Source organism: Phyllopteryx taeniolatus, chromosome 1 (genome assembly GCF_024500385.1).
Source record: "Phyllopteryx taeniolatus isolate TA_2022b chromosome 1, UOR_Ptae_1.2, whole genome shotgun sequence".
In the NCBI taxonomy this organism is placed as follows: Eukaryota; Metazoa; Chordata; class Actinopteri; order Syngnathiformes; family Syngnathidae; genus Phyllopteryx; species Phyllopteryx taeniolatus.
In genome coordinates this window covers 21,470,709-21,493,011 of record NC_084502.1, presented here as the reverse complement: position 1 = coordinate 21,493,011, position 22,303 = coordinate 21,470,709, and the positions used below count along the sequence as shown (strand labels likewise).

General features: G+C 41.6%; 1 protein-coding gene across 5 annotated transcripts; it reads right to left on the bottom strand.

Annotated features, from left to right (window-relative positions):
• Window positions 1-1,578: 1,578 nt before the first annotated feature.
• On the bottom strand, window positions 1,579-22,280 carry LOC133481341 (prestin-like). 5 transcript variants are annotated; one of them, XM_061780573.1, is made up of 19 exons: window positions 21,045-22,280; window positions 20,822-20,961; window positions 20,459-20,569; window positions 18,436-18,569; window positions 15,039-15,203; window positions 10,989-11,162; window positions 10,322-10,404; window positions 9,663-9,810; window positions 8,592-8,705; window positions 8,387-8,464; window positions 7,405-7,500; window positions 7,149-7,255; window positions 5,832-5,901; window positions 5,431-5,520; window positions 5,211-5,363; window positions 3,660-3,714; window positions 3,309-3,433; window positions 2,020-2,074; window positions 1,579-1,896 (listed from the first exon to the last, which is right to left on the bottom strand). In XM_061780573.1, exons 1-18 carry the CDS (start codon window positions 21,179-21,181, stop codon window positions 2,051-2,053), a joined length of 2,004 nt encoding a protein of 667 aa, XP_061636557.1. In that variant the 5' UTR covers window positions 21,182-22,280; the 3' UTR covers window positions 1,579-1,896; window positions 2,020-2,050. The 5 variants fall into 5 exon arrangements, with proteins under 5 accessions (XP_061636557.1, XP_061636552.1, XP_061636542.1 ...); XM_061780568.1 differs by lacking the exon at window positions 1,579-1,896 and having other exon boundaries at window positions 1,921-2,074; XM_061780558.1 differs by lacking the exons at window positions 1,579-1,896; window positions 2,020-2,074 and adding an exon at window positions 2,438-2,722.
• Window positions 22,281-22,303: the final 23 nt, after the last annotated feature.

Genomic DNA, 22,303 nt, shown 5'->3' with positions numbered 1-22,303 from the left:
AGATATGCTTTAAAATAATGTATTAATATTAACAGCGGTTAAGTTACACTTGTGTGGCTGAGAATGTTTGTTTAATTACCTGTACATATGGTACAGATTGTATGATGGCAAACGTTTGAATCTGGAACAAACTAATTTACAGTTCCATAACAAATAGGAGTTTGACCAGCACCTCGGAAAATGGCCTCATTTTCCACAGGAATTTGGACTATAAATCATTATTTTTTTGTAACATTCTGCTTCAAAATTTTCCCTATAATTCCAAGCTTTATCACTCGAAAAGACAAAAATTCATTCTTGTCAGACAGGATATGGAAAGTACTTCCCAGAATCCCTGCAGCTCCTTGCAAATCACTGTAGACTTCTTACCACTGAAACAGATTTCACGGTTTTTAATCAATACTAGAGCTGTTGGAGTCATTGGTGTTCTCTATTTTTTCTACTTGTTGATAATGATAATCTTCTTTGTGGAGCATGCTGTAGGCCGTGCGTTTCTTAATTTACACCTTAACAATCTTATGCCTTTTATGACTTTTATCATCTTGCATGTCCATTTTGTTTGGGGTGTAACCAAAGTCACGTTATATTGCGGCCAGTGTTTACTGTCTACACTTTGACCGGAGATTGAATTTTCATACCTGAACACAGCCACATTTTAGTTTTATTCTACCTCAAAGTTTCAGAGAAGTTATTAGTTTTTCCTTAAATAAAATAAAAACCAAATACAATGATTTGCAAATCATGTTCAACGTATATTCAATTGAATACACTACAAAGACAAGATATTTAATGTTCAAACTGACAAACGTTATTGGTTTTAGCAAATAATCAATAAATTAGAATTTTATGGCTGCAACACATTCCAAAAAAGCTGGGACAGGTGGCAAAAAAGACTGAGAAAGTTGAGGAATGCTCATCAAACACCTGTTTGGAACATCCCACAGGTGAACAGGCTAATTGGAAAAAGGTGGGTACCATAATTGGGTATAAAAGGAGCTTCCCTGAATTGCTCAGTCATTCACAAGCAAAGATGGGGCGAGGTTCACCTCTATGTGAACAAGTGCGTGAGAAATTAGTCGAACAGTTTAAGGACAATGTTCCTCAACATACAATTGCAAGGAATTTAGGGATTTCATCATCTACGGTCCATAATATCATCAAAAGGTTCAGAGAATCTGGAGAAATCACTGCATGTAAGCAGCAAGACCGAAAACCAAAATTGATCGATCCCTCAGGCGGCACTGCATCAAAAACCGACATCAATGTGTCAAGGTTATCACCACTATGGGCTCAGGAACACTTCAGAAAACTAATGTCAGTAAATACAGTTCGCCGCTACATCCGTAAGTGCAACTTGAAACTCAAAGTAAAAGCCATTTATCAACAACACCCAGAAACGTCACCGGCTTCTCTGGGCCCGAGCTCATCTAAGATGGACTGATGCAAAGTGGAAAAGTGTTCTGTGGTCCGACGAGTCCACATTTCAAATTGTTTTTGGAAACGTGTGTGTGTATATATATATATACACACACACGTGTATATATATATATATATATACACGTGTATGTGTATATATATATATGCGGCACGGTGAGCGACTGGTTAGTACATCTGCCTCACAATTCTGAGGACTGGGGTTCAAATCCTGGCCTCGCCTGTGTGGAATTTGCATGTTCTCCCCGTGCCTGCGTGGGTTTTCTCCAGGCACTACGGTTTCCTCCCACATGCCAAAAACATGGTAGATTGATTGAAGACTCTAAATTACCCGTAGGTGTGACTATGAGTGTGAATGGTTGTTTGTTTATATGTGCCCTGTGATTAGCTGGTGACCAGTTCAGGGTGTACCCTGCCTCTCGCCCGAAGATAGACGGGATAGGCTCCAGCACGCCCGTGACCCTAGTGAGGAGAAGCGTTACAGAAAATGGATGGATGGATATTTATATATACACACACACACACAGCTTACTGACTTCCATTTTTAATTGTGCTATAGTTAAAAGCTGTATAACACTGACATACAGAGGAAGGAGTCCAAGTTGTACATTCAACTTTATCTTCCACCAGAGGAAAATTCCTGCGAAGAGACAAATCCAAAGAACAAAATATATTCAGTAAATAAATCACTGGTTTGCAAAAATCAACGGACAACTCTTTTCCTCAGCTAACCACAGTTGTAGATAATACACTGTATCTCTTTATGATATGATGTTCTTGTGTAGGTTGCATAAAGACAATCATTTACTGTAAATTAAAGGGGCGTTATTAAAGGGAATATATGGGATAATAACTTTTGAATTGCTTGTATACAAATAGTTAGGTCTCTGGAGTGCTTGCCCCCCATCTGGTGTGAAATTACACAACCAAGTAAATGTTTTGTGAGCTGCCTATTTCAGATTGCTGATTTGTCTGCTGCATTCATGCACATATGCAGAGATCTGCATACTGATTCCAAAAAGTAATTTGGCAGCTTGGTAATAAAGTGATGCCTCCAAGAGTGAAAATACTATTGATGCTTCTCCTGTCTTTATGCTCGCTCGCTTTTTTTCTTCAGACTGTTGATTCCGCAAGTAGTAGACAGTAGTAGCCACTTGCCTCACTTATCATGGCAGCAAAAGCCATACTCTGTGTTGGCCACTCAGTAAAGGAGGACAGTGTTAGTGTCTTATTAGCTCAAGATAGGACCGCCCCCTCAAAACAGGCAGAGGTGTTCTCTATTTTCTCCCTGTGAAGGACACATGGGAACTGTTTTAAATCTCCCATGATAAAAAGAGCTAAAAATGGTTGTTGTTCTGGTCTATGTTTACATGACACCAGCATGATGGATGGTCTGTGTGTTAAGTAACGTCATAGTAAAGGCAGAACACTATACTGCCCACTATTGGCCTGGAATGTTTATTACAGTGTCATTTTTGCAGGGCGATCATGTGGACTGAAACTTCAATACAAAGAAAAAACAAGATTTTTAATAGGTTATTGTTATGTCCAGATACTGAAATGCTATTGTGTATCATATTGTATTATACACTTGTATTATATTTGTTTATTTAGTAGTGCCATTACTCAATGGATGCAACCACAGAGAACAATGTGTGGCTTCTTTACTGTTGAAACCGTTAATGATTTCCAAATATTGGACTTTTTCAGCATTAAGATGAAATACTAAATAATGGATAGATAATCAATAAATACGGCAATGATGTCACAATATGCTGTTATATATTACTCTGCATTGTCATCATGTGTTCTGAAGGATTCACACACAATTCCTATTGTCTATGAACTGCACTCCAAAATCAGATGAAACATACCTCAAGAAGCACAGGCACGGTGCTGATACACTGATGGACGGCGTGATGGACTGATGGAAAGACAGAGGAGCTGGGCAGGATGTTGGGTATGCAGCCCTGATACCGAAGCTGGGATAAAAGGCTCTCTATTGACACACAGTACACTTCCAGTTTTACTTCATGCATGCACTTTTGTCACGCAATCATAAACAACATTTATAGATACTGTAGCGGTGACACCAAAGACACCTATTCTAGGGAAAAAGAAACACACACAAGCAGGTCTCTGCATTTGTTTACATCCAAATTGGGTGTGTACATGCTCAAGCATGTGTGACAATGAATGAATGAAAAAGATACAATAAAACTGACCCGGGCAGGAGGCCAGAAAAACACGGAGACTCTGGGCTTCAAAGTTCTCCACAAGCTGTTGAACACACAAATAAGAAGCCTTCTGAGCATGGAATGTGAATAGATTTTATTTCAACCAAAATCTGTCACAAATGTTGGTGAGTTATTTGTGTATGTTATTTTGCTTATCAGTGAGTTAAAAAATGTGATAAATTTGTATCAGTCAGGCTGGTTAGTCATTCATCACAAGCTGTGTTTTTTTATAATTAAAAACAATGGCAATTGCATCAACATCTGAGGACATATTGACAACATGGTCACAGATTTGGAGGTGCTGATTCTCATCCCAGCCGCTTCACACTCGGCTGTGAACTGCTACACTGAGAGTTGGAGATCACGGCCTGATCAAGCCAACAGAACCAAATCATCTGCAAAAAGCAAAGATGCAATACTGAGGCCAACAAACCGGACTCCCTCTACGCCTCGGCTGCGCCTAGAAATTCTGTCCATAAAAGTTATGAACAGAATCGGTGACAAAGGGCAGCCTCCTTTCCGGTGAGGGTTGGACTCCGCGTCCAACCCTCACTGGGAACGAGTCCGACTGCCGGATATGCGGACCAAACTCTGACTCCGGTCGTACAGGGACCCATATCAGCCCATATCAGGGGGTTCGGTACCCCATACTCCCGAAGCACCCCCCACAGGACGCCCCGGGGGACACGGTCGAACGCCTTCTCCAAGTCCACAAAACACATGTAGACTGTTTGGGCGAACTCCCATGCACCCTCGAGGACCCTGCCGAGGGTGTAGAGCTGGTCCACTGTTCCATGGCCAGGACGAAAACCACACTGCTCCTACTGGATCTGAGATTCGACTTCCCGACGGACCCTCCTCTCCAGCACCCCAATAGACCTTACCAGGGAGGCTGAGGAGTGTGATCCCCCTGTAGTTGGAACACACCCTCCGGTCCCCCTTCTTAAAAAGGGTGAACCACCACTCCAGTCTGCCAATCCAGAGGCACTGTCCCTGATGTCCATGCCTAGGCCACCGAGGAGATTTTTAACCACCTCGGTGAGCTCAACCCCAGAGAGAGAGAGAGAGAGAGAGAGAGAGAGAGAGAGAGAGAGAGAGAGAGAGAGAGAGAGGCATAACTATCAATTGGATACCACTGTGCACAAAGTGGCCACAGTGAAGACCTAAAAGTAGATGGATAGATGAAATTATGAAACACACCGGAATACACTGGCAACAAATTGTAAACTGCCGTAGTAGTTGGAAATGCGAAGAATTGCTACTAATTTCTTCTAACTAATAATATATGCTTTAATTACACTCCACCACTCATAAACATTGTGTTTGACATGTTTGATTGAAGCCAAAGAACCTACAAATATCATATATTTCTGTGATAATTTGTGAGAACATATGCAGCAGTGGTCTCTAAATCTTGGTCACTGGCCTCCACAAATGTCACAAGTGTTGGTTTGTTGCAAATTGTGTTTTGACCCAGAAGGTCAATCTTGCCTCAACTGTGCTTTTATACAATAAAGAGAGAAATAATTGATTAATCACCTTGCAAAGTGCTGTCATGCCCTTAGAGTCCATGAAGTTGACCGAGCTGAGATCCAGAATCAAGTAGTGGCTGTGTGTCAGTAACTGGGCGGAGGGGGACAACACAGAGGTTCGAACTCTTGCTGGGTTCTCTTTCTGAGCACGACTCACTATCTGAACAGAGAAATTAAGAGTTGGAGACAAATCCATAACAATGTGTTTGTTTGTGTGTGTTTTCTACCTGTGTGATCTCAGTGAAGACCAGTTCGGAGTTAGCAAAATAAATTGGACTGGGACAAAAGATTATGGTAACTCCGGGAATCATCTTTGCCTGTGAAAAATATACACATTAATCACTTAAATAAAAAACAAAGTAACACTTTCCTGCTTATGAAACAGGGATGGAAACCTGGAGCCAATATACAGTACTATGGATATCCCTTACTATATTTTATGCGCCCATATGTTGACCCAAACATTCTGATGGTTTTTCATATTGATTTATCGTATTTTTATCCCTTGCCTTTTTTTTGGAATGGCTCAGATGGTGTCCAGTCAAGCGTAGAACAAAAGGCTACACATTGCTCATTAGTACAACTGCTGTTACATTAAAAAAGGGGTATGAAAAAAACTGTGAAACACCTCAGTGTAGAGCTGCACATCTCTGTAACAATCTGTACCAGGTACGTGACCTAACACAGCAGTGGAGGAGCTGGAAGATAAGGACACATGAGAGACACATGATAGAAATATTTATCATGACAACATGGCGGACGACTACACAGCTAAATGGAGACAGTAGATAAAAAGACAGACAAACAGGTCTTCCACCAATCATGTATTATTAAAGTATAAAATATTTACTATAGTTAGGCAAACTCTAAAATAAAAACGTTTATTTTAAAGCTAGAGATTCACTCAAACAAAATGACTTCCCATAATTTCTCGTATATAAGGCGCATCCCCCCCCAAAAAAAGTCAAAAGTCAATGGTGCGCATTATACATAGGTATAGGGCAAAATGAAAACAACTTTCCAATTCCATTTTATAAATGTATGCCGCCATCTAGAGGTTATGAAAAATCTGTACACTTTCATTCCAATGTGCCACCGCCACCAAAGGTGTAGCCTACACTTTCATTCCAATATGACTGCATATATGTACAGTTGTGCTCATAGGTTTACATACACAAGCAGAATTTGTGAAATTGTGTTTAATACGACTGATGACTGAACAACAACTATCATTAATTTCTTATGTTTATGTTTTGTTTGATGATAATGCTTTTCTGCAATGCTTGGCAGTTTAATTTGAATCCCATTACAATAAAATTAAATGACTTTCACCTGGCCCTTCATGTTTACTTTAAAGAATTGTACCCATCTTAGAAATTCTGTCTGGGTAATCATATGACATATGATGCTAACATATGAGCACAACTGTGTGTTTTCTCATTTACTAAATAAAAGTAGGGCTGTGAATTTCAAAATAAGAACAAGTCAATAAAAACAAAGTATTACGTGTTCAAATAAAGTGCTTAACTTCAGAATAATTATTTGAAAAAAAACTAACAAAATACACATCATACTTCATGTTTTGATCATATGGGTAGAAGCAAAATCATGCATTGTAAAAATGCATTATACATAGGTAGAAGGGTTTTCCAGAATTTTGAGGTCAACTTTGGGGGTGTGTATTATACATCATTATACATGAGAAATTACTGTAATATTTTCATTTCAGCCTGTTCCACACAATTATATAATGAAACAAAGATAACAAGTTACATTTTTGTGTTTAACTAACAAAATGACATGAAGATACTACAAATTAGTAGAACTCCACATTTACATTTTATAGTGGACAGTGTGCATATTACTTAATAGCTGACATCAGCCACTGCATTTCAAGTACTAAGAGAGCTCTCTGCCGCTGAAGTGGTAGAAAAAAAGCACTGACCGTTGTGTTCTGTAGATGAGCGTAAGCAGAGAGAAGGCAATGGCCACTGCCAGACCCAAGTCCAGGTTTAGGACTAGGGTTGAAATCAGTGATGCCACCCACACGAGCTGGAGGAGACAGATACCAGAGCAGAGTTGAAAGGTTCATGGCTAGGAAGGCAGGGGTAAGTAGTGCAATGATAATCAACCGCAGTGTATGTGTGATATTGTGTGAGTGTGTGTATGCTTGTGTGTGTGTGTGTGTGTGTATACACTACCAGGTCACATTTATCAGACTTCCATAACAGAACAACATCTTTAAACTGAGCCAGCAACCCCTGCAGGTTCACCACAATGATCACTGCTAACACTGCCTGGAATACACAGTAAGTTTTCATTCATTCATGATACTTTGCCATTCCTCCACAAGCTTCACACATAGTGACAAACAACCATTGACTGGTGATGTGACAATTCCATCGATCAATCCATTTTCTACCACTTACCATGTTCAGGGTCACCAATGAGTGATTCCTTTCAGAATAGAAAACAGTTTGGTGAAGGTGCGCGTTATCTGAATCTGTCCAGGACATTTCTAGTAGTAACCTTAAACTCATTTACTCCATCTTAATAGATCAGATAAATATTCTATTCTCGTTAGGGTCACGTGTAACTAGGCTCTATCCCAGGTAAGGGGCGAGGCATACCCAAGACTAGAAATTGGCTGGTATCAGATTCCGACAGTCTGATAACCGTGAACAAAAATACTGCGGTTTCACTGTATCACGGTCTTGCAATTACAGTTCTAAAATGTAATATTTTGAAGTGTTTGGGTAAATGACTTTTTCTTTCCATTGAACACGCTGTGGATGTAAATTTGTAAAACTATAAAGAAAATAAAACATTTCATTTTCCGAAAATAAAATAAAAATGTCGTACAACAGTTTAGGTACTTATTTCTCAGAAAATTAATAGCTACTTCTCTGCTCTGCTCCTTTTCAGAGCGGAAACGAACTGAAGTGTGTAGTATTTATTTCACCATGTAGACACGCTAACTCTTGTCGCTGGTTTTAAGGTTACTTTCAAGAAAGCGTTATAGTCATTTGTTGTTACCTTGAATTTGTCTGTGATGGTTGGCAATCTTGTAAATCCTTTACCAAAAAAGCCGACTTATTCAACAAATGGAAAAGTCATCGGGTTCACTCAGCAGTCAGTGAACACCAACAACCAGAGGACAACACACCTGATATTACATTTTACCTTTGGCAGCTGCTCAAAAAGATGACCAATCTTCAGCAAAACAGTCAAAATCATCAGGGCTGACACCAAGCCTGACATCTGCACAGCAAAATAAAAGTGCAAATGAACAATGAGAAGGACAATAACGCGGATTTGGATTTAAAGAAAGTATGGAATGAAAATTAGCAAAACTAGAATATATCATGTTGCCCTTTCAACAGAATACCTGTGATTTGACACCAATGTTTTCCTGAACCATACTGCGTGAGAAGGAGCAGCTGACAGCAAAACACTGGAACATGGCTCCTATGGAGTTACACAAACCCAAAGCCAGCAGGTCCTAAGCAGGGAGGAACAAAGACGGTTTGTATTTAAAGAAAAAAAAATAAATATCATCATCATCAGCCATTATCTATCCACTGCAGGATGAAGGCCTCTTCTTCACGTTTTCAACTACTACGACATTTTGCAATTTGTTGTCAGTGCATTCCGGTGCGTTTAATAATTTCATCTATCCATCTACTTTTAGGTCTTCACTGTGGCTGCTTTGTAAACAGTGGTATCCAATTGATAATTTCTGTGGTCACACACACACACACACACACACTTTACAGTATATATATTATCGTGACGGTAATCTTTCAAAAATATCATCCCAGGTTGGAAGAGGGTTTCAAGTGATGTGTAGAAAACTTCTTTAGTATTTAGTTTAGACCTCAACTAGCCCAGAGGTCTTCTATTTGAGTCAGTAAGGTGTGTGGTTGTATCATTATGCCTCAAAGAACACTATCATTACAATTGGAACAAATATTGATATTGCTGCCGTCCCTTGTCCCTCCATTGTCTTCCACTTACATACATATTGTGATGTATCGTAGGTATTATTATTTTTTTTTTACCAGGAATCATCTAGCTAATTAAAAAAAAAAATGTGATGTATCGTAGGTATTATTATTATTTTTTTTACCAGGAATCATCTAGCTAATTAAAAAAAAAAATGCAGTCTATGAAACAGCACCTTCGGAAAATGGCTCAGGTATCTGCTGGCTATAAGAAAAGTCATAAAACTACCAGTAACTATTTACTGTGTGTAATATTGATGGTGTAAAAAGATGGCGGACAAGCCCGGACACCTTCTCATTTCTGTTCGGGTTAGCGTGAGCTCAAAAATTACACAACAGTAGACCCTCGAAATTTAAATGGTTCGGCAGTTGAACATTTGACAAGAAATCGTCAAAAGCACCTAAGTAAACGGTAAATGTTAAGTCTTTGAAGAGCTGGGTTTGAACCACCGTACCTGACTGGAGTCAAAGTGATAGCCATGTTTGTGGGCAAACACTGAACCCATAGCTGAGAGGAAGCTGAAGCCCACCAGAGCGACCGACAGAGCCGGAATGAACAGCTCTCTGACCAGGGAGAGAGAGGGGACGATGGGGGACGACAGGCTGCAGCAGAGGAGTGATGACAGAAAGAAAATACCCATTGAATGACAATTCAATTGAAAATGTGATTGAAACAACGCCATTTTATCACTGACCTCAATACCTCAGTCGTCTGGTCATTTTATTGTTCAATATCTATAGTTTTCCTTTAGATTCAGCAGTGTAATCTATTTTCAAGAATCAGTGGAGGATTATGACTGTTAGAGCAGAACAAGGAAACCTCTATGCACTGATGTTACTACATACACTAACAACTCTGATAAATATTGAGCTTATTTCCAAACAGCAATATTATTAAATGGGACATTAGAAGATGACTAAAATGTGGAGCTTGACATTATGAGAACAAGATATGAAATATGGGTCAGCCAACATATAGCCTCTATTCATAAAGATTGGGTAAATCATGTCAATTCATAATAACAATGGCATTAGCGCGTGGTATTAGAAACAATGCATGTTGAACTAAAAACAGAAGCAAAGAAGAACAGTAGCCTGAGACTATGGCACTGACCCAGAGGGAATGTCTCCGACCACCTGGACTTTATGTTGTCCAGCCAAGTCCAGCTGCACCGACACCACAGTAGCCAGGACAATCTTTAGGCAATTTAAAAAAAAAAAAAAAGAATTTAAAATAAAAAAAAAAACAAACAAAAATAACAGACTGAAGCAGTTTAGCAGAATCAAGCAGCTAATCACATGAAAATAACAACAACTAAAGACTTGTGAACAGTCAGCCTCTTTACTAAGCTTGGATTTAACACAAAATGCATAAATAATACAAAAAAACAAACCAAATAAATGATATATAAACTATTTATATATAACAGTTTCAACACACTTTGTGCACTTCAAGATTTTTAAACAGTATGAACTGAAGTGCTGCATCACATTAGCATTATAAAGAAAACGTCAAGCAGTAACGGAAAAACAAAACTCCATCCTGAGGGAAGCTTTCCAAAACAGCATGAACTATTATGAAACAATTTTCCATCGTGAGTGGAATATTAAATAGTAGGCATGGCGGAAAAAAATCATTTTAAAAATGTCATTTGAAGAGAGGATTAGTGTTTCTTTCACTCTTTTGTACACACATTTTATACAAATGAACAAGTACTGTAGTTTTGCAATTCCAATTTGTCATTGGGTCTTTCTTCCACACGTGTCTGTGTGTCACTCACCAGTATAACTTCCCAAGGTATGGCCACTGGCAGCTTGCTTTTAAAATGTTTATTCAGCATCTTGCCCCCAATGAGTATCACCATGGAAACCACAGAGATTGACAGACTTCCTGGTATCACACTGGTAATCCCATACAGGACATCGTGTAAAGTCTGGGAGAGGACACAATAAAACTAAAGATGTTTTAATACCAAGGTAACACATTTACAACCCCAATTCCAATGAAGTTGGGACGTTGTGTTAAACAAATAAAAACAGAATACAATGATTTGCAAATCATCTTCAACCTATATTTAATTGAATACACTACAAAGACATTTCATGTTCAAACTGATAATCTTCATTGTTTTTAGCAAATAATAACTTAGAATTTTATGGCTGTAGCACATTCCAAAAAAGCTGGGACAGGTGGCAAAAAAGACTGAGAAAGTTGAGGAATGCTCATCAAACACCTGTTTACTGAATGTTAAAAGAAAAGGTGATGTAACACAGTGGTAAACATGAGCCTGTCCCAGCTTTTTTGGAACGTGTTGCAGCCATAAAATTCTAAGTTAATGATTATTTGCTAAAAACAATAAAGTTTATCAGTTTGAACATTAAATATCTTGTATTTGTAGTGTATTCAATTAAATATAGGTCGAACATGATTTGCAAATCATTGGATTATGTTTTTATTTATGTTTAACACAACGTCCCAACTTCATTGGAATTGGGGTTGTAAACGGCATACATGTTATGTATTTTATATTTAAGTTCGAAATTCCATCTTTCATTTCTTTGTTTTTACATATCGATGTGGTAAACAACTCAGGACAGAGCACATTTTGTTTGAATCCAATCCATCCCTCCATCCATTTTCTGAGCCGGTTATCCTCACAAGGGTCGCGGGAGTGCTGAAGCCAATCCCGGGTATCATCGGGCAGGAGGCGGGGTACACCCTGAACTGGTCGCCAGCCAATCGCAGGGCACATATAAACATACAACCATTCACACTCACATTCACACCTACGGGCAATTTAGAGTCTTCAATTAACCTACCATGCATGTTTTTAGGGTGTGGGAGGAAACCGGAGTGCCCGGAGAAAACCCACGCAGGCATGGGGAGAACATGCAAACTCCACACAGGCGGGGTCGGGGATTAAACCTCGGACCTCAGAACTGTGAGGCACAAATATAACACACAAATATACACACATATGGGAAAGTTACACACACACACATATATGGGAAAGTTAACTGTTTATACACCATAATCACAGCGACACACGTTATCAATATTTAGGCAGTATTCGACTTTAGCCAACTCATTTTCAGCGTCATTTGATTGACAGGTAAAGGTCTCATATTACAGTCCAGCTGCTCAAGGGCGGGCCTTATTTTACATTTTATTTGTCCTTTATTTAACCAGGTAAAAGCTTTTTGAGAGATAAAATCTCATTTTCAAAAGCCAAGAGGTAGCAGAAATTATACAGTACATAACACAACAACATTCATACAATTAAAAAAAAACTAAAAATCCATCCATCCATCCATTTTCTGAGCCGCTTCTCCTCACTAGGGTCGCGGGCATGCTGGAGCCTATCCCAGCTGTCATCGGGCAGGAGGTGGGGTACACCTGAACTGGTTGCCAGCCAATCGCAGGGCACATACAAACAAACAACCATTTGCACTCGCATTCACACCTACGGGCAATTTAGAGTCTCCAATTCATGCATGTTTTTGGGATGTGGGAGGAAACCCACGCAGGCACGGGGAGAACATGCAAACTCCACACAGGCGGGGGCGGAGATTGAACCCCAGTCCTCAGAACTGTGAGGCTGACGCCCTAACCAGTCGTCCACCGTGCCGCTTGGATAGATTTATATAAGATATTTTATAAATTGTTCTACATTACAATGCCAATGTTCATTGTTCTTTAGAATTGAAAGTTGTTCTTAAAAAGGAAATACTTGAATTAATATGCTCTGTAATATCATTATATCAGTGGCAAACCATCAACGATACTGTCCTTTATCGTGATAGTTTTGGGGAAAATATATCGTCCTCGTCGGCCGACTGGTTAGCACATCTGCCTCACAGTTCTGAGGATTGGGGTTCAAATCCGGTGTGGAGTTTGCATGTTCTCCCCGTGCCTGCGTGGGTTTTCTCCGGGTACTCCAGTTTCTTCCCACATCCCAAAAACATGCAGGGTAATTGAAGACTCTAAATTGCCCGTAGGTGTGAATGTGAGTGCGAATGTTTGTTTGTTTATGTGTCCTGTGATTGGCTGGTGACCAGTTCAGGGTGTACCCCGCCTCTCGCCCGAAGATAGCTGGGATAGGCTCCAACAGGCCTGAATGAATATATCGTCCTAAAAATTTGCTATTGTGGCAGGCTGAAACATAATACATTGAGAGAGCGCAAGAGCAGTGGATAACACCAAAATATTGTACAAATAAAAAATCAGCAATGTAGCGGGACAGCGAAGCAACAACCGTCATATCGTGGAGGATTACTGTATATGTAATCTGTGATGATAATTTGCAGGGACTCACTGTTTCCAGATATGTACATCCTGGGACTCACATTTCAAGTGCAACATGATCAACTGGTATGTAATATGCTAAAATAATAGAAATTGGAAAACAAAAAATAAATTAATGGCTAAAAACGATCCAATGCTTTTAGTCATGACTGTATTGTCTATTGTAGTTATCTAAAAATTCTCTCATTATTCTGGCATATAGTCAATACAAATAATTTTGATAATCCCAATTGACCGAAAACAGGAAAAAGTGTGTCTTTTTTACAGTCAATGACTGTTCGTGCTGTGTGTGCCTTGGCCTATTAGGGGCAGTGTGGTGCAATTTATGCATGGAGCTACTCATTTACTGTAAACTAAAAAAAGAGTAGAAGAAGAAAGCCGCAATATAACATGAATAAACTTGTTTTTCACAGAGTAGAAAGAATATATGCCCCTGAGTATAGTTGTATTACCTTTCTCTGTTACGACCAAATGCTTAATATTAACTAGCCTGACAATAGGGTTTTCCATTGACTGCTAGCATTAATATGACGATTTCTATAACGATTTGTGTCTTGTATTTAAATATAAAATGAAGGTAATTATTTTTGTTGTGCACTTAGTTATAGAGTAAACTGTAACTGGGGTGTAAATAAACAACTTAAAGCACGCTCAGGAAGGGCAGATTAACATTCTACAGGCTACAAATTACGAGCTGCTGTATGAGGCTAGCAGTGTTAGCTTCGGTGATCGCCTTGAGGCTAACCCAAATTCATGCGGGTTTATCCAGTCAGGCGGTGCTGGTCGCAGTTTCTCCTTGCGTCATCACAATATCCTGTCTTGACAGAATGATTTGGTGATAAAATAATTTCCGACCGACACTGAAAATGCAGTTTTGGGCCATTTTTCGGCGGCCGAAAATTTTCAGTGATTCGAAATTTGTACTGGCCCAAGCAGGCCAGTGTCTATACGTAGGTGGTGGCCTGACACAGCGGCGTAGTGACCCCGGGCCACCGTTAATGTCGGATTCCGATATGGAAAGATATTATTGTTTGTGTGGTATTAGTTTTAAGAAAAATGTGCTTTTTTATTGTTGTGATCAAGCTCAGATCACATTTTCTGACCAATTTATGCAGAAATTCAGGTAATTCCAAAGGGTTTGCAAACATTTTCTTGCAACTGTAAATGCAAACATAAGGACTACTACAAATGATGACACATCATCATGATAATAATTTATTATATTTATAACAGATATAATTTAAATTAAAAAGTAAAGATGATGAAAAACATTTTGCAGTAAGTGGTGGAAGCGAAAGGTGAATGCTGGAGGAATGCAAAGGAATCATTAGAGTGTAGACCTAAGAAATAATGTGAATAAAAAAAGGCCATAAGGCTTTTATGAGTGTAACGAGGTGTTCTCATATTGTGTAGGGCCTGGGATACGGGATCAGATTGGAAACAAATTTGCCACCCCTCCCAGTAGTAACCAAACTCTGTGTGTGTGTGTGCGCGTGTGTGTGTGTTAGTATGTTTTACAACTGACCCAGGCGGAGGCCATCAGTCCAGTGTGTCTCTGTGCAAATACTCCAGTCATGAGGGGCAGCTGCAGGGCAACGACATGCAGGCCGGCACCTGTTGTGTAGCCCCTGATGAGGGGATCGGACAACCAGCGGCACACAGCCCCGCACCGCAGCATATAGAGTAGCAGCTGGATGATGCACGCGCACACACACACACACACACACACATGCACTCACGCACACACACACACACACACACACACGTTATTAGGATTCCCAAATGAGTGGTTTCCTGCCGCAGGACCTTCCCTAGCTACCCTGATAGCTTCAATTCCCCCTGTGTCCCCACCGGAAAAAACTACCAGAGTACGGAAGGTTCCCCTTGGATTATTTGGTTCCTCCTGTCGGGTAAGGGCTTCTGAGAGCTACCAGGAACTCTTTGAGGGGGCGACTGCGATGATGAACGATGAACAACGAGGAGGGTCCATTGGCAAGTTGAATCTCAGATTCAGGAGGAGTAGTGTGGTTTTCGTCCTGGCCGTGTAACAGTAGAACAGCTCTACGCCCTCACTTGCCAATGGACCCTCCTCTCCAGCACCCCTGAATAGACCTTACCAGGGAGGCTAATGAGTGTGATCCCCCTGTAGTTGGAACACACCCTCCGGTTTCCCTTCTTAAAAAGGGGGACCACCACCCTAGTTTGCCAAACCAGAGGCACTGTCCCCAACGTCCAGTGATGTTGCAGAGGCGTGTCAACCAGGACAGCCCCACAACATCCAGAGCCTTTCAGAACTCCAGGTGGATCTCATCCACAACTGGGGCCTTGCCACCGAGGAGCTTTTTAACCACCTCGGTGACCTTAACCCCAGAGATTGGAGAGCCCGCTTCAGAAACCCCAGACTCTGCTTCCTCATGCGAAGGCGTGTTGCTGGAATTGAGGAGGTGTTCGAGGTATTCTCCTCATCAACTCACGTCGCAAGTCGAGGTCAGCAGCGCCCCATCCCCACTATACACAGTGTTGAGGTTGCACTGCTTCCCGCTCCTAAGACGCCGGATGGTGGACCAGAATTTCCTCGAACCCGTCAGGAAGACTTTCTCCATGGCCTCACCGAACTCCTCTCATGCTCGAGTTTTTGCCTCAGCGACCATCAAAGCTGCATTCCACTTGGCCAGTCGGTACCAATCCGCTGCCTCAGGAGTCCCACAGGCCAAAAAGGCCCGATAGGACTCCTTCTTCAGCTTGACGGCATCCCTCAACGCCGGTGTCCACCAAAGGGGTGGTTGCCGCCACCTTACGGCCACAGCTCCGGTCGGGCGACTCAGCAATGGAGGCGCGGAACATGGTCCACTCAGACTCAATGTCCCCTGGCTCCCCTGGAACGTGGGTGAAACTCTGCCGGAGGTGGGAGTTGAAACTCCTTCTGACATTACCAGCAGACCCTCACAATACGTTTGGGTCTGCCAGGTCGGACCGGCATCTTCCCCCACCATCGGAGCCAACACACCACCTGTGGTGATCAGTTGACAGCGCCGCCCCTCTCTTCACCTGAGTGTCCAAGACATGCGGCCACAAGTCCGATGACACAATCACAAAGTCGATCATCGAACTGCGGCCGAGGATGTCCTGGTGCCAAGTGCACATATGGACATCCTTATGCTTGAACATAGTGTTCGTTATGGACAATCCGTGATGAGCACAGAAGTCCAATAACAGAACACTACTCGAGTTCTGTTTGGGGGCCCGTTCCTCCCAATCATGCCCTTCCAGGTCTCACTGTCATTGCCTACATGAGCATTGAAGTCCCCCAGCAGAACGATGGAGTCTCCAGCGGGAGCGCTCTCCAGCACCCCCTCCAAGGACTCCAAAAAGGGTGAGTACTCTGAACTCTGCTGTTTGGTGCATACGCACAAACAACAGTCAGGACCCGTGCCCATATCCGAAGGCGGAGGGAGGCTACCCTCTCGTCCACCGGGCTGAACCCCAATTTACACGCGCCGAGCTGGGGGGTAATAGGTAATAGGTATACCCACCCCTGCTCGGCGCCTCCGTGGCCAACTCCAGAGTGCAAGAGAGTCCAACCCCTCTCAAGACGACTGGTACCAGAGCATAAGTTGTGTGTGGAGGCGAGTCCGACTATATCTAGTCGGAACTTCTCGACCTCGCACACCACCTCGGGCTCCTTCACTGTCAGAAAGATGACGTTCCACGTCCCTAGAGCCAGCTTCTGTCACCGGGGATCGGATCGCCAGGTCCCTGCCTTCGGCCACCGCCCAGCTCACATTGCACCCGTCCCCTATGGCCCCTCACACAGGTGGTGAGCCCATGGGAAGGGGGACCCACATTACCCTTTCGGGCTGTGCCCGGCTGGGCCCCATGGATGCAGGCCCGGCTACCAGGCGCTCGCCTTCGAGCCCCACCTCCAGGTCTGGCTGCAGAGGGGGACCCCAGAGGGGACAATCCAGTCACTCACGTGAGGGAAAAAAAATAAAAACCTTCTGTTCACAAATAAATCTAATCTTAATATATAAGGTATAAAATTATATAGAAAGATTGAAACACCAACATATTTTAGATCCAGTAGGTGTCATTAATGAGAAACATCAGCCTCATTTGCTTCAGCTACCCTGAACTAATAAGTGCGATGGAAACACAATCCACATTGGCCACGGGAACCTTTTGGTATGAAGAACTCCTGCTACCAGGAACTCAAAGTTCCTGGGCTGGTTGGTGGTGTGTGTTACAGCACAACACTCCCTGCTGATTGGAGGATGATTGGATGACGATGATGCATGATTGGCTCCTTCGTCGCAGAAAGGGTAGGCAGGCTCTGGAGATCTAACAAGATAACCATCCCAAATATGTTTCACGTTTGTAAGAAATAAAAACAAAGGATTTCGTTTTGCTAGGTTTACGGCTAGGGTTGGGGCTTCAAGTAGTTTAGGATGGGTTAAGGTTAGGATTCGAGTGGGTTAGGGTTAGTTAATGAGGAAAAATATTAACGCCGCCACACTTAAGTCACATACTTCTTTTCCCGTCTGGAAGCAGTAGGGCGTGTTCTACAGGAATACAGCAGCCAATCATAGTACAGCGGCACATATCCTGGAGGCAGTAATATTAGAGCAGGGCGTGTACTGCCTAGAAACTATGTGGGAATCCTAATAACGTTACACACATCCACATTGATAGTGGTTTTCAAACCTGGCCTTCATATGAGCTGTGGATCTCTTACAGAATAATATTAGTTAAAAAGAATGTGAAGTGTGTGTGCGTGCGTGTGTGTGTTTGTGTGTGCGTGTGTGTGTTTGTGTGCGACAGACTTTTAAACATATAAAGAATTTCAAAAGGCATTATTTGTGTTTGGAAATGGATGTGAAATGTATAATTAATGTGTATGTGTGTGTGTTTGTATTTGTTTGTACCTGAATGAGACCACAGAGCAAGGTCAGTTGGACAACTATGTTTACTTTAGCAGCCACCACATCAGTACCATTGCTAGGCAACTCCGAAATGGCAGGGACAGACCCAATCATGATGGCCAGCACGGCGAAAGTTCCTGAAACAACACAGAATAGTTTGGCATAGTATTTTTTTTCGTTGTTGTTTCCACTGTCAAAAGTTATATATTTTTTGGTCATGCTGATGTAATGACATCACACTTACAGCGTCTGAAATAAGTATTTAACAAGTCACCATTTTTCTCACTAAATAGACTTCCAAAGTTGCTATTGACCTGAAAATTTCACCAGATGTTGGGAACGACCCAAGTAATCCATACATACAAAGAAAGTAGAACAAATAAGCTCAGAAATTAAGTGTGTGTAAAAATGTGAAATGACACAGGGAAAAAGTATTGAACACATGAAGAAAAGGAGGTGCAAAAGGGCATGGAAAGCCAACACCTAAAATCTATTAATAATCAAACAGCAATCCAGCCCCTTGTCACTTCAAATGAATATCAGGTGGTTCAGTCCTAATTGATGGCCTACAAAAAGCTCTCATTGCCAAGGTGTGAGTCAAGACACCTCTCATAATGGGTAAGAGCAAAGAGCTGTCTCAAGACCATTGCAAACTAATTGTTGCAAAACATAACAATGGCATTGGTTACCGGCGCATTTCTAAGCTTTTGAATGTTCCAGTGAGCACGGTTGGGGCCATAATACCTAAGTGGAAAGCCAATCATACCACCATAAATTTGCCTCGAGCAGGTGCTCCTGGCAAGATTTCTGGTAGAGGAGTGCAAAGAATAATCAGAAGAGTTGTTCAAGAGCCAAGGACCACCTGTGGAGAGCTTCAAAAAGACCTGGAAGTAGCAGGTACCGCTGTCACAAGGAAAACAGTGAGTAATGCACTTCTCCACCATGGCCTGTATGCACGCTCACCACGCTGGACCCCATCACTGAAAAAAAAAGGCATGTCAAAGCTCATTTAAAGTTTGCTGAACAACATTTGGACAAGTCAGTTAAATACTGTGAGAATATAGTCTGGTCAGATGAGAGCAAAATTGAACTGTTTGGATGCCATAATGCACACCACGTTTGGAGGAGAAATGGCACTGCACATCACCCTAAAAACACCATACCAACAGTGAAGTTCGGAGGTGGGAACATGAAGGTGTGGTGCTGCTTTTCAGCAAATGGTACTGCTAAACTTCACATTGAAGGAAGGATGAATGGGAAAATGTACCGAGACATTCTTGACAAAAATCTGCTGCCATCTACAAGGATGCTGAAAATGAAACGAGGGTGGACATTTCAGCAGGATAATGATCCAAAACATACTGCCAAGGAAACTCTCAATTGGTTTCAAAGAAAAAAAAAATAAAGCTGCTCAGATGGCCCAGCAAATCACCGGACTTGGAGCCAATTGAAAATCTATGGAAAGACCTGAAACTCAAGGTCCATAAAAGAACCCCACGGAACCTTCAAGATTTCAAGACTGCTTGAGTGAAATGAGCCAAAATCACACCAGCGCAATGCATGTGACTCGTTTCTCCATACAGGAGGCACCTTGAAGCTTTCGCTGCAAACAAAGGCTTTCGTACAAAGTATGAAATAAATACTAGTTGGCGTGTTCAATACATTTTCTGTGTCATTTCACATTATTACACACAACTTAATTTATGATCTTATTTGTTCTACTTTCTTTGTATGTATGGATTACTTGGATTATTCCAAACATCTGGTGAGATTTTCTTGTCAATAGCACCTCTGGAAATATATTTTTTAAATGTTGACGTGTTAAATACTTATTTCAGCCGTTGTATGTACACCGTCCGAGCAGGACGGTGGTGAAAACACAAGGCTTCATCGGGGTTTACCATTCCAAATCGGTGTTTTTAAACATATCCATCATTTTTCACACATTTCCAGAGTTATACCTGTAGAGCAGTGCATGGAATCTGGGGGATATATAATTTGCTGGCTTTTTTAACATGACACTCACCCACGGAGAGATGTCTGGAGGTGCCAAATATGAAGTAAATGATCAGCGGGTAGAGAGACGTGTAGAGGCCAAACACCGGAGGAATGCCTACCAACATGGCGTTGGCCATACCTGGGTAAGATAGAGAAGGGGACATGAGGGGTGATGGAACATGGATGCAAAATGTCTCCACTCAAACGTGTTTGTTTGTTTTATGAAGTACAAGCATGTGCTATACAGTATGTATCCATGTGAGTCTAAAAGTGAACTCAAAACAGATTCGACCTCAGTCCTCACATGGCATATATATTTAAAAATCAATTGGCTTTTATATAAATTCAAAAGAAATTTTTTTTTGGAGTTGCTCTGCTGAAGGTCGCTCGCCCTGTGGCAGATGCATGACGCCCACGCTGAGCCCGGAGACCACATCTCCGACTGCACTTTGTCTGATGGAGTAGTGAGGCAGCCATGACAGGATGGGAAACAAGCCCAGCAGAGCGTTCCTTAACCTGGAGCCTGAACATCTGAATGGAGCGTAAACACACACAGATAGATTTAGATGTTGGCCCTAGTTGAAAGCATGTAGCATATCTGTCCATTGACTCACCGGCATTGCATCTTAACCATCTCCAAGAAGGACATGGAAGTGTCTACTCTCTGCCCAATGACCTCCAGCTGGTCCTCATCCAGTGGCACAACGAGATGCCTGTTGTCAGGGCGGCTACTTTGCTCAGTGTCGTCCATTTCAAAATGGACTAGAGGGAAAAGCGAGGACTTTCACTTTTAATGCTGAGTGCACGTTCAATGTGGCTCAAGCACATCTGCGAAAGGTTTCGAAACACAAGTGAATGCGGGAGAAAGGAGGACCTCATTGAGTGATCGCAGCAAGAGTTCACATGCCAAAGTGAGAGTGGGGAGCAACGCAAACAAAAGCACACGTGAGTCCAGGAGGGTGGGCCACAGCCTTGAACTGTGGACGCTGCGGAGCTTTTACAACCCGGTTTTCTCCTACGTCACCACCTCCGTTCTCTCGCTCTTTTGTGGTTTGTTTGGAAATGAATCAAAAGATGCCGCTTTAGTTACAGAACTAAAGAATGTCAAAATGACTGGGAGTGGGTTTCAAGCGCACCTCTCTTCAGTGATGTCCTCGATGCCCCGCGCCCCTCTGGAACACGGCTACTCAGTTGTAAAATACATAATAATCCTTACAAAACAACAGAGTACATGGGTTCTTTACCAATGTTATCATTTTCCAACATTATCTTCAAACCACAAGAAACATAGAGATACGCAGATATCTGTAATTCAGTTTTGCCTAGTCAAAAAGAACATTTCAGATATCATCAACCGCATTCTTCCTATCCAAAACTGTCATTTCAGATGACCACAACAACAGTGTTGAGAAGATTACATTGGAAATGTAGTTACCCTGTTGAAAATATAAGTGATAGTAGTGTAATTATTCCAATTACTTTCTCAAAGTAATAAAACTAATTACATTTGATTACCTTTTGATTACTTAATGTTGAATGAATTACTTAATTTTGAATGAATGCATCAACAGGACCCTTAAATGTTTCCTTAAAAAAGTGGAATTAGCAGATATTTTTTCTTTACACAAATAATAAACTGATTTCTTTTTAAAAACACGACAAAATGTTAATACATAATTTTTAAAAATGTGTCCGTTGCATTGTATGTGTACAGCATGTGGAGAATCATCATACCATACCAATTCCTCATGACAAATGTGCACAATTTGGACAATATCCCTTTTGATGACAATCCAGGAGAGTGAATGTTTCATAAAAAGTCCAAAATTATAAAATTGAAACTGTTGAAAAGTCTGTTCTTCTGTGTTCAAGT